Here is a 12,533-nt window from a genome sequence, read left to right as displayed (position 1 = left end):
TTGCACCCTTTTTGCACAAAAAGAAAGGTATGAGGAATCAGGCTCTGTTTCCAAAACTTCCTGCAACTAAATGCTGTACATGAGCTGTAGAAGTTCATATGGACATCAAATAATAAAAGAAAGGAAACTTAATGATATAGACATACGGTGATGTGGGGTAATTATAGGCCGTGGTTTCTTTTTTTAAACAGGAGAAGATCATGGGCTTTAAGCTATTGTTCCTACCATAACCAAAACAGGCATTTGGAAAACATTCTGTTGGTGTTTCAGAGGGAAAAAAGGTCCGTTTTTTAGCTTCAAAGCATTTAATACAAATTACCTTACCTTGTTACGCCACTTTTCTGATATAAATTCACTGAAGATACTGGGGTTACTATTGACTTAGGTTGATGTAAATAGGAAGGCATCATCTATTATCACTATCAGAGATAAGATCTGCTTGCAGACTGTGAACACATCTGGAACTGAGCTCTAGATTGTTTTGGATTGCTTGGAATTGGAATTTTTATTTCCTTTAACTATTCCCACTTCATGGACATTGGAAGAATGTTCCCTTTATTCTGAGTATCAAACGCACAAAGCACTAAGCAGCTTGTTTTGAGCTTGAGTTGAATCTGAACACCTTGTTCCTGCAAAACTGCATAGGAGGACTGCTGGAGCAAGGAGCCCCAGGACTGGGCTGTACGTGTTATTACAAAGCATTAGGAAGTGGTGGCTTCATGAAATATCACCTGAAGACTAACCTCTTCATCTGTGAAGCTAGTCATGTTTGATTTAATGACAAAACTAGCAGGTTGCTGCTGATCAGTTGTTGGTTTTTTTAAATAACATTCTTTGCTTTCCTGGAGGTAGCTCAACAAGCACCTCTGAGTTGTGTACAATTCCTGTTCTGAAGGAGTGCATTTGCAGGTTTTTTCAGGCGTACTTTCTGTATAATTTGGGGGGACAGAAGAGAAGGCATTTAATCATTTAAATAAAACCACAATTGTTGGTGCTTTGGTATCCTGTGGAGAAGGTAAGCCCGAATGTAAAAGGCAATATAGAAATTGCTGAGCTTGTGGAGAACTTTCTGATGACCTTGCTGCTGGACTTCTGGAGGCTTGGGTTGGTTTCTCAGCTTTCTTTTCCATGTAAAACGTTGAAAGCCCTTTAGCAGTCAGTAGCATGTGTTTGGTGACAACTTGAAGGCATTTTCCTTGCTTTGTCTTTCTACAGCTGGTGTGTTCCTTGTCATTTTATAACTGGGGGTGTTCTAAATAATAATTGTGAGTTCCTCCTGTTCTGCATGTCTGTACAGGTTGCAGACGTGGGCTGGACCCATTCAGAAAAACAAAAATGAAGCCACTGAAATTACTATTTTGTTGATGTCTTTGACATTTTTTTAAATATCACAAGCTAATGGAAATGGTGTGGTGTTACTGAGAGAACTGTAATTTGCTGCTGAGATCTTTAATTTCCATGTTTCTTTTTTTATTTTTGTTTTAGTTTTACTTGAAAGAAGAACCACACTCTTTGTTGGTTTTATTTGGATTTCATTTGTTCTTTTAATACTACATAGCTGTAGACGTCACTGCAGATTGTTGAATCTCCATTTTAATTTTGTAATTCATGTTTCATACAAATAATGAATTTTTCTTTTTTTTTTTTCTTTTCGTGCTGGAAGTTGTCTCAGTTCAGGGTAAGGTTCTCTGTGCCTGAAGTGAAGGGTAGCTCACCACCCACCCCTGCAGCTGAGCGGGTGTGGGTTGGTTTTTCTAATCTGTGTTCGTGAAGGAAGCCAACTGGAAACTGCATATAGAAGTTTTCTGTTTGTGTACACCAAATTTTTGGGGAATTCTGATTTTACTGTGTGAATATAACATAGATTTCATTACAAGCACTCTACATTCACAATGGTATATGAAAACAGAATTGGGCTCTGCATATTTGAAGTCCCAGGCTGCTTGTTTATGTGATTCAGTATGAAGGGTGCTCTTTTAATGAGGAATGGGTACTGGCTGCACGACTAGATCCTTGACTATTTTATTTAGAAATAGTTATTTATTAACTAGCCTTTTTAGCTCTCCAGTTCATAACTGTGGTAATTTTGTCTGTAGTAGTGTTTATTGGTGAGGCTTTGAGGATTTTTATTGCTTATTGCCTTAAAGAAAACCCTTAAATGTTTGCTCTTCCTACTCTTTCACAGTATTAACACTTGCAGACCCACACTCGGGAGAAATACAGTTGTTCTTACTACAGCGTTTGGAGTACAGTGTTCTTCTGAGCTTTATGAGGTAGAATTCAGAAGTACAAGATGTACTGTTAGCTTTCCTGACTGCAGTACAGATGTGGGCCACTCTGTACACATCCCTTCCTTCTCTGACACCCATCTCCCCAAAAATGGACATGGCATGGTCTAAGAACAACCTAAAATATTTGTAAGAGAAGGTTAATTTAAGCCGTGCTCTGTTAGCTTTCCCCACTGATTTGCATTAATATCTTAAGTGCCCTTACTGTCATTTATGTATGTGATGCAAATTTTTTCACCATGAGGAAAGTAAAAAAATTCATTGTCTTGACTCCTGAAATTCTGGTGCCAATTCCCCAGTAGCTATACCATGGTTTAGGAACCATTTAGTTCAGTGTAAACAGCGTTAATTTCTTTAGGAACCTGTTCCAGAATTAGAATTACTTCCAGTTGAACTTAACAATTGCATTGCTGAAGTTACTGGAAGCCCGATTAAAGCAGAAGCTCTATCCTCCTGTGGCTCTTACTTCTGTTGTAGCTCAATCCATGAGGTTCAAGATGTGGATGTTGACAGCTGTAGTCTAATTCTGCTTTGTTTAATTGGTCTGTGTATACTTATTCCATTCCCAGGATTTATTGATAGTGTTCTAAAACCTGAATTATCAACTGTCCCAGGCTGTTGTGAGCTGTCTTACTGTCTCGTTTGGGGCAGGAAGAAGAGGAAGGGAGGAAAGAGATGAATTCTTCTTGCATTCTAGCCATTGTGGTCTACATTTATCATCTTTGTGTGTGTGTGAATACAAATGTATAATTTCATCATCTGAGGGTATCATCCTCTCTCTTATTTCCCCACTCCACCTCTGCAGGTTTTAACTGTGAATAGCCACATACTACCAAAATCCCCTTGCCTGCTGGAGAAAAGGATTCTGAAAAAGAACAGCAGCCTGATATCCTGGGTTCTCATACTTGAAGTTTTAGAAGTATTGTTGTCACAGCAACCAGCACCATGACAGCAAGAGTTGTCACAGAATTGCACAGAACTAAGTTGTCAGGGACCTCTGGAGATCATGCAGGCTGACTTTCCTGTTAGATGCAGGGTCAGCTAGAGCAGGGTGCCCCAGCCACCCCAGAGGGGAGGGTTCACACTAAAAGCTTTTTCTTGATGTTTGAATGAAATTCCCTCTATTTTCTTGCCTAACGTCCTTACATAGGGCACCAAGAAGAGCCTTGCCTGTCTTCTTCCTTCATCAGGTATGTGTGTATACTGACAAGGTGCCCTTGAGCTTTCTCTTCACCAGTCTAAACAATCCCAGTTCTCAGCCAACCCACTGTATGTATTCTGTGTCTTTATGGCTCTTCACTGGACCAGCTCGAGTATGTCTATGTCTCTTGTACTGGGGAGCCCAGCACTGCTGGTTTGATCTCCCCAGTGCTGAGCAGAGGATCAAGGATCACCTCCTTTGAGCAGCATTCTGCATAGACAGAGCCCAGGAGTGTGTATTATCTTGATGCTTATGCTGCTTTATTGGGAGAGTATAAACACCTACCAGTGTTGAGTACCTTTTTTAAAATGAGACAATTATCTTTGAAATAACCACTACCGGGGGCGGGGGGTGATGTTGGGATGTGTATGTCATTCTGTAATACAGGTCCTGTGGTATAATAGCTAGAAAACAAGACATTTTTAGTAATAATGGGTCAAAACAAGTTTAAGATGCAGTAAGATGCATGTGTCATTGTACTGAGAAAGTCTTGCAGTACATCTAGGAAAAAAAAGTTCCCTTCTGCTGTGCTACTAAAGTAACAAGCCAACTTTGTCCTGTGACACTTAATTGTAGTTCATGTTCATGGGAAACTGTAAAAAGTCTGCTTTTTATTTATCTCTGTGGTCTGTATCACATGCTGTTTATTAAAAAAATACTACTTTGGGTTTTTACCACACCTATGAGTGTTACTGCGTATACTAAAAACTAAATTAAAATAATATGGTTTGTGCTCTTGTTCTGAAATGAGAATTCACAGCAACTTAAGTTACAGAGGTGGGGTTTCATATCTTGGGCCTTCCTAAAAAGGTCAGAAGAAAGGAGGTAGAAATTGCTTACACCTGTTAATTTAGCTGAGGGAAAAATACTGCAGTTAGCCTTATTTATGGGTATGGCTAAGTGAGAGGTCTTAATTGCACGCAGTGTTCACTCTTGCACACACTGATACTCAGAATAAGCAAACTTAGTTCAGATGTCTCAGTGCTGTGAGAAGGGAGCAGGCAGCGTGGAAGTGTTTCAGTTGTATGGTTCCAAAGCCTCTCCTAAGCCAATCTGTTTTGGTTTTGAAAACTATGAAGAATATTTCAACACCAAAACTACATGTAAAAATAAAAACTAGTTCATATCTAGTACTGATTTTGAAAAAGTGAGAAACATGTTTTGAAAATTATTCATTGGCAAAAGTGAGAATGTGGGCTTGTAATAGAATTGCTAAAGTTCTTCTGTGGAAATGCTCTGTTTTAGCCTTCAACATCTAACAAACTGTTACTGTGGGAGGGGATTTGAGTCTTCTTGCTGAGCACTTGACTTCCTTGGAGGCATGAGGAAAGGATCAAGACATAATCAGGTCATCACTACATGTCTTTGATTCACTCAGTTAATGAAAGCACAAATAGAGCTTTGTGGAGAGGCCTTTGTCAGTAAAATCTGGAGAGGCCTTTGTCAGTAAAAGTGAAAGGCAACCTGGGAGAGCATTTATCTCCCAGATCTCACCCAATCTGTTCTCAGCAAAGCCTGATGTCAAAAGAGGATAATCTTCACCTGGACTTCATATCTGTTCCGTACTCCTCACGTAACCAATAAGTGATGGAGGTGGCAGAGTATAAAGAAGCACTGTCTTTCTCTGATGAGTTCTGTTGTTGTCCTCTGGGTGCCTTAAGGGATGCCCTGAAGCCCATGTTCTCCACAGCTCCCATACTTTCACTGTGAAATGTGAGTCAGGTTGGGACCTTCCAAAAAGGAATGAACAAGTCCTCCTACAAGGAGCTAAGATGCCTGGATTTGTCATCCCTTGGCTGCACAAGATATTCTAGTTCTGCAGCTTGCAAGGTCAAAGCTGAAATGCCTCCATCCCAGCAGCAGCCTGCCTCTGCTGCCACAGGTGGGTAGAAGTTACCACGTGCTATGTGTTTAACTGAACACTTCAACCCGTTCTTATTCCAGTAAGGATACAGTCCTGCTGATTGAAAAGAGCATCACCTGTGCTGCCTGCTTAAACCAGGTTACTAGCACCTGGGCTTCCTTTTGTTTTCAGTTGGAGTGAGTCCTGAGTGATTAAAACCTGACCCTGATCTGTTTGAAGATCTCAGGCATGTGGCAGTTTCAAAAGTGAGATGAATTTTCTCTCTAAAGCACTGAGGAAACCTTTTGGTGCCTACGGCTTTGAACTGTATCTATGGCTTCAAAGGGAATCTTTCTCATACATTTTGTTCTTTCACTGTCTGGCCTTTTTAGCTGTGTGTTTGGGCTGTGCTGCTCTTTGTGGAGGAAAAAAAAAACGAAGAAAATTGCTTTATGTGAAAGTGACTTGGTGAGCATGATTGTCTCTTGCTGAGGACTGGATTCAAAGGGAAGGATTGTGTGGGTTTGGTTTTCTTGGTGTTTGGTTTGGGGTTTTTGGGGGAGGGAGGGAGGGGTATTTTTTGATTATTCTTTTCTTGCCACTTCAGAAATTCACGTTACTGCTCTCCATTGGGCACTAGGAAAGTGTTTGTTTTCATTTTCACAGTATTTACATAGGAAACTTAGCCATGAACAGAAAGATGTGGGCATCAACCCAGCTGGACGGTGGTGGTTAACTTATGGGAATGTCTTGGAGGAAACTCAGCTCCCTATAACTGGGATAAGCACTGCAGAACAAACTGAGGAGGGATGCTAATATCTTATTTGATTGATAATTCATCTCAAAGAGATGAGTTGCATTATTTTCTGAGGGCTCAGCAGTGTGCCTTCAAAAGGACTGTTGTACGTTGCCTTCAACGCATGTGACCACATGGGGAAGCTCCTCCAACGCGGCTGTAACCCCCTCAGCTGCCCCTAAAGCCCTGTCCTCTGACTTCCCAAAGGCCGAGGGTAGGATTTTGTGAATTGAATCTCGCACGACGCCAGCCTCCGGTGTGAAAGAACCGCCCGGTACCGCGGTACAAGGGGATGGGAGAAAGGCCCCGACCACCGCCGCGCGGCCGCTGCGGCGGAGCCGGGAGGCGCCCTCCTCTTCGCGCCGCGCCCGCCGGGGGGCGCCATAGTCGCGGCCGCCGCTCGCCCCGCCCCGCCCTTTCCCCCGCGGGGAGCGCCGCGTCCGGAGGCGGCTGCGGGCCGGGCTGGGCGCGGAGCGGAAGGTGAGTCCCGGCGGGCAGGCAGCGGTGCGGCGGCCGCGGCGTCGCCCGGAGCCCCGAGAAGCGGCGTGGCTCCCGCCTCCCTCCCGCCGTGGAGCCGCCTTCTCCCGCCCGTCCCCATCTTAAGCGCTCTCCCCGGCGCCATTTGAAGCGCGCCCGTCCCGCCGCATCCCGCCGGCCGCAGCCGTAACTCACGCTCGCTCTGTGTCGGTTCCGGGCTGGGCCCTTCCCCGCCGAATCCGCGCTGCCTCCTCGCCCTGCTCCCGGCCCCGCTAGGCCGCGGCTCGGGAAGGGGCGGTCCCGGTGCGCTTTGGGTTCTTCCCTCGCAGCCGAAGCGATGGCGGCGTTCGGTGCCTCCGATACGGCCCTAAAGCGGTTCGCCCTGAGATCGTCCCGTTAGCGCGAACCTGCGGTTCGCACCGATTGTTTCATTTCCCGAGGCCGTCGGTAACGCGACAGGAGATGCGAGCTTTTGTGGGCTTTTGTTTTTTTCTCGTTGCGAGCGGTGTGCTGCGGAACGGCTCGGGCTCTGTTCGCAGCCCTTGGGGCCGACGCATCACCCGGGCGGGTTCGGTGTCAGCTCCGTTTCCTTTCGGGAGCCGCAGACAAAGGGCAGCGTGTCCCTGAGCGTGCGCTCCATCAGCGCCCATACCCGTCACCAGACGCCGCTATCGGCGCTCTGTGGCGGTTTTTTTGCCTTGCGGTTATCCGTAGTTGTGGATTTGTTTCTGATACGCTCGCTTGGTTGGGTTTTCGTTTTAGGTTTAGGGTGTGTTAAACGTTGTCCCTCCGCAGATGAAGGCGTCGCGCTGCTGCATTTGCTGCGTGCAGGAGCAGTGTGGCTGTCAGCCTGCGGGCTGCCCTGCTTGCTGATGCTGCACAGTGTGGGATAGTGGTAAGATGTGGTGTTTGGGGTTTCAGGATATTTGTGTTGTTTCATGGAAGATATAAGCTGATAAATACAAGTCTAGCCAGTTCTTGAACGTTTTCATTTTATTGTTGGCATAGACTGTTCAAAATGAACGAGCATCCTAAGAAGAGGAAACGGAAGACACTACACCCTTCTCGATACTCAGGTCAGCCTAAAGCTCGAGTTCTGTACACTTCATTTAATTTTCCTCAGAATAACAGCTTTATCATGGAGAGCGTGCAATAGATGTTGGGATTGAGTGGCCCATAAGCATTCAGCACTGCATTAGCTGTGCTCCTTTCACCGTCTTCAGTGGAAGCAGTTTGACAGCAACTGCATCTGATGCTCTGAACACAAAAGCAGCAGCTGAAAGCTGTGAATCAGAACAAGAACGTACCAGCATAGAATGCTCACAAAGTGAGAAGTAAAAACGTAGCCAGTGAGAACTTTGGTGAATACTAAGTCCATATGTGCCTACATCTGTGTGTCAGTGTAAATCTCTCCTTGTTTTTTTTAATATAGATTCTTCAGGTGCACCTAAATACATAGACAATAGTGGAATTTTTTCTGACCACTGCTACAGTGTCTGTTCTATGAAACAACCAGACATAAAGTATTCTGAAAACAGAGGTAAGAGTGCATCGTGGGATCTTGCTATGTAATCCTTGACTAAGTGCATTGTACTCTGATTCATAGAAATAAATTGAATACAAAACATATATTGGTAGTCTTCTGAGCATTATCTGGTATGCCTTAGACTGAAAATCACATTTAAATTATTAGAAGTAAAAAAATCTTCCAACAAGGTACAAAAACGGTGACAACAAAACATTCCTTCGATTTTATAGCATTTAGAACAGCTATTAATCTTCATCTGAATATTCAATTGTATGCAAATAATCTAAGAGTTCAGAAGAAATTGACCAATTTACCACCAGTTGTACCATGTACTTAGGAAAATTGTCTTTTTACAGCAGCCACTAACTGATGTAAAGTTCAGCATACTGGGCAGAGTAGATGTGAGGATGCACTTTTGCTGTATTTGTTTTTCATTCCACTCTAATAAAAAATCTAGCAAAGTACAAGTCTAAAAAAATATCATTCTTCAAAGTAGGATGACCAGAAATATCTGAGAAAATTTTAAAAAGTGTATTTTATACGTGAAGTTTCAGTGAAAAATTTACAGGGTGGTTTTTTTAGTATAATCAACTTCTTTTGCGGAAATTGAAAGAATTTCCACCAGTTCTTTTGTTAACTTCTGCATGTATGGAAGTAATTCCTATCTACAGTGTTTATTGTTACATTCTTTAGCATACGTTTTGATGCAGTTAGTATATAAAGACAAATTATGCAACTAGAATAAGTAAATAAGACATAGGTTAAATCTAGGAGTCAGGATGATGCTGGAATGAATGAATGATGACAAGACAATCCTTTTATCTTTGTAGGTAGATACCACAGTCCAGTGCAGAGCATAGACACGGATGATGACGGGAGTCCAGTGCACGCTGGGACTTCTCAGTGGAGTGGGTCACATTCAAACTTGGGGTTGCACTATACAGACCCTAAAAAGAAGGATAAAGGTAAGTGTGGATTTGCAGCTTAGGTACTGGGAAGCTGGAAGCCACAGGTATTGGCTTTTACTGTAACAAATACTTTACTTTCTTGGTTTGGCAGAAGAGATCAGGGTTTTGTGGTTTACCTTATTTATGTGTTAGTTGCAGTCCCATTGCCTCGCTAACAATATCTGCTTGTCACATTTATGAACTACAACAAACTAAACATGGACTCAACTGTTTTGCAGTTTCTTTTTTTTTTTTAAACTGACTTTTATTACCTGTTTGATCCTACAGACAAAGCTGCTAATAATGGAATGTGCAAAGACGTATGTGACTCGCCTATATTCAGTGACAGCCCTACAGAAGAAGAAAAACCTCTTGATATTCAAACGGTAGAAATTTCTACAACAGAAGTTAATGCTGTAGAAGTGCATGATATAGAAACACAAACTGTGTCACCTGAGAAGCTAGAAGCTGAGGACCTAGAGGAGATCCCTCTTGAAACCTGTAAAATCTTTGAGAAGAACCAGGCTTTGAATATCACAGCTCAGCAGAAGTGGCCTTTGCTCAGAGCCAACAGCAGCGGCCTGTACAAATGTGAGCTCTGTGAGTTTAATAGCAAGTACTTCTCTGATTTGAAACAGCACATGATCCTGAAGCATAAGACGTGCACGGACACTCATGTCTGTAAAGTCTGCAAAGAAAGCTTCTCCAGCAAAGTGCAGCTCATTGAGCACGTGAAACTGCACGAGGAGGACCCGTACATCTGTAAATACTGTGATTACAAAACGGTGATATTTGAGAATCTGAGTCAGCACATAGCAGACACTCACTTCAATGACCACCTTTATTGGTGTGAGCAGTGTGATATGCAGTTCTCCTCAAGCAGTGAGCTGTACCTGCACTTCCAGGAACACAGCTGTGACGAGCAGTATTTGTGTCAGTTCTGTGAGCATGAAACAAATGATCCAGAAGATCTGCATAGCCACGTGGTGAACGAACACGCGTGCCGACTGATAGAGCTCAGTGACAGCTATCATAACAAGGAGCGTGGACAGTACAGTCTCATAAACAAAATCAGTTTTGACAAATGCAAGAACTTCTTTGTATGCCAAGTGTGTGGCTTTAGGAGCAGGCTGCATACAAACGTCAACAGGCATGTAGCTATTGAACACACCAAAATATTCCCCCACGTTTGTGATGACTGTGGAAAGGGCTTTTCAGGTATGTTGGAGTATTGCAAGCATTTAAGCTCTCATTTATCTGAAGGGATTTATTTGTGTCAATACTGTGAATATTCAACAGGACAGATTGAAGACCTTAAAACCCATTTGGATTTCAGGCATTCAACAGACTTGCCACATAAATGTACTGATTGTTTGATGAGATTTGGAAATGAAAAAGATCTCCTAAGTCATCTTCAGATACATGAGACAACTTGATTACTTTCTTTCCCTGCAATAAGCTTGTTAGGAATGGGAATATTAATACAATATTAAATACAGTTTTAACAGCACTTGTACAATGTTAATGTTTTTACATCAACAAAGCATGTATAACGACTCGGTGTTAGAAATTTCCTTACCTAGGATTTTCAGTAGGTATAATCACATGTACAGAGTGATGGGTCACATTCTGGGGGGGAGGGACAGTGGGAGCAGTTGCACGTCGTGGTAGTTCTGATGGTTATCCTGCACTCTCACATGAAAGCTACCACAGCAGCTCTTTGGAGTTTAAAATGACAAAGAGAAAGCCAACATCGAGCTCCGTGCTGAAGTAATACCGTTCTGATCTCAGCTGCATCTCCTACTCACGTTACCCCCCACAGCAGCAGGGCACTGCTCACGTTTAGGACATGGCACCAGCCTGCCGAAGATAGGTGTGTTCCAAAAATTCCTGGGCGTGCGAGTGACCAAATTCATATGTCAGCCCCTATTTACCACCTTGCATTCTTGATAAGCTTTAAAATTGACATGTCTTGAGGGTACCTGTTGTATCTCAAAGTTTGCTTTCTGTCTTTGTTCAATGTTCAGTTTCAGATCCTGTCCCAACAGTGCTTTCACCCACACATTTACTAGGGAGCACCTGCCTCACTTTTGTTTCCTTTATTTACCTTCACTTGCTGTCTTTGTTTTGATGCATGAAGGAGACAGGTACTGCCTGTGTGCAGATCGGGTTGTGCTTCAAGGAGTAACTCTGAGGGGATGTGTGATCTAGCTGACAATATATAGTGTAATTTTCATATCTAAAGTCTTAGTTTTGTTCTGAAATATGTTACCAACCTCACTGGAGAAAGTTCCTAATTGTAATAATTCTGTAGATTTGTAATTAGCTTTTCCACAACTAATAATTGGAGGAAAGTCATTTTAAGTCTGTATGATTTAGTACAGCTATTCTGATTAGATACACAGTGCTCTTTGGGCAATTTTCCTAGGTGAATTTTTAAGCTTCTTTCCATAGCTATAGTTCTCAGTGACCGAAAGTTGAATCAGTAATGATCTGCAGTAGAATCACTAATTTCATATTGCCTGGCTCACTCTGGCTTAGTGTGGTAGCAGTAATGTAGTTCAGAGTGCTAGGAAGAGTTATTGTATATATGGAAAGCTGATTTTGCTCGTATAGGTATAACAGAGTGAGGGGGGGATGCTGGAGCTTGTCTTCCAGCCCACTCTTGACTCAGGTGACTCAGGACTCCAGGGTGGCTTCTTGTTGGCTTATGTCAATTCCTAATCTCTAAAATAGGAATTAAAATAATATGCCATAGGAGTGGTATATGGTGGGTCCGTACCTGAAGTGCATGCCACGGTGTCTAATTAAGAAATACATTCAAGTTTTACTTAGGTTGGATTTTACAAATGCAGGACTGCAGTGTGGGGTTTTTTATCAATCGTATCAGAAAGTAAATGGAAATATATGTGACCAGCTGGTCTCATTTCACAGTAGCACAAATAAGTGACTTGTTTCTACATGACCAGCGTGCTAAAACAAGAAAGGTATGCAGTGGAAGAAAACACAGCTCCCAAGTGGTGCGTGTTTAGAAGCTGGAGCGGCAGAAGCAATGACTGTGCACGTGGGGACAGCCTGATGTTCCCAGCAAGGGCACTGTGAGGTGGCTGTGAAGTCAGAGCTGGGTGGGAGGCCAGGTTCCTGTGCTGGGCTGAGCTCGGAGCACCCTAGACCTGCCAGACACCGAAGTGTTATTTAGCGTCACGCGGTCCTTCCTGGGTTAGGCAGCAGCGGCAGTGGCCGGGAGGGCTGGCTGCGCGTGGCGTTCCTCGGTAATGAACCAAACGTACAAAGAGCGGTGCTTCTGAACCCCAGGAAGTGTTTGTCACCTCAGCTAACGGAGTGCGATCAAAGAGCGCTGCTGCCGGCCCCGGGCTCCCCGCCTGCCCTTGGGGTGCCTGGCACCGGGCAGAGGGGCTGTGATGGGGTGCCGGCAGGCAGCTCTCATGTTCC

General features: G+C 43.5%; 1 protein-coding gene across 4 annotated transcripts; it reads left to right on the top strand.

Moving 5' to 3' along the window:
- Positions 1-6,589: 6,589 nt before the first annotated feature.
- Positions 6,590-10,590, top strand: ZNF639 (zinc finger protein 639). 4 transcript variants are annotated; one of them, XM_065747895.1, is made up of 6 exons: positions 6,590-6,608; positions 7,368-7,500; positions 7,614-7,681; positions 8,038-8,145; positions 8,964-9,098; positions 9,369-10,590. In XM_065747895.1, exons 3-6 carry the CDS (start codon positions 7,624-7,626, stop codon positions 10,514-10,516), a joined length of 1,449 nt encoding a protein of 482 aa, XP_065603967.1. In that variant the 5' UTR covers positions 6,590-6,608; positions 7,368-7,500; positions 7,614-7,623; the 3' UTR covers positions 10,517-10,590. The 4 variants fall into 4 exon arrangements, with proteins under 4 accessions (XP_065603967.1, XP_065603969.1, XP_065603968.1 ...); XM_065747896.1 differs by lacking the exon at positions 6,590-6,608 and adding an exon at positions 6,883-7,052; XM_065747897.1 differs by lacking the exon at positions 7,368-7,500 and having other exon boundaries at positions 6,591-6,608.
- The last annotated feature ends 1,943 nt before the right edge of the window (positions 10,591-12,533 follow it).

Source organism: Cyrtonyx montezumae, unplaced genomic scaffold (genome assembly GCF_038088225.1).
Source record: "Cyrtonyx montezumae isolate F1298 unplaced genomic scaffold, pur_monq_1.0 scaffold_5, whole genome shotgun sequence".
Lineage (NCBI taxonomy): Eukaryota > Metazoa > Chordata > Aves > Galliformes > Odontophoridae > Cyrtonyx > Cyrtonyx montezumae.
This window is presented reverse-complemented; position numbering and strand designations above follow the sequence as displayed.

Excerpts from the sequence above, each read along its gene's own strand:
- ZNF639 (XM_065747895.1), top strand. The coding sequence starts at position 7,624 with ATGAACGAGCATCCTAAGAAGAGGAAACGGAAGACACTACACCCTTCT. Across the intron at positions 7,682-8,037 it reads ACACCCTTCTCGATACTCAG|ATTCTTCAGGTGCACCTAAA; the intron begins GTCAGCCTAAAG and ends TTTTTAATATAG. Across the intron at positions 8,146-8,963 it reads AAAGTATTCTGAAAACAGAG|GTAGATACCACAGTCCAGTG; the intron begins GTAAGAGTGCAT and ends TTATCTTTGTAG.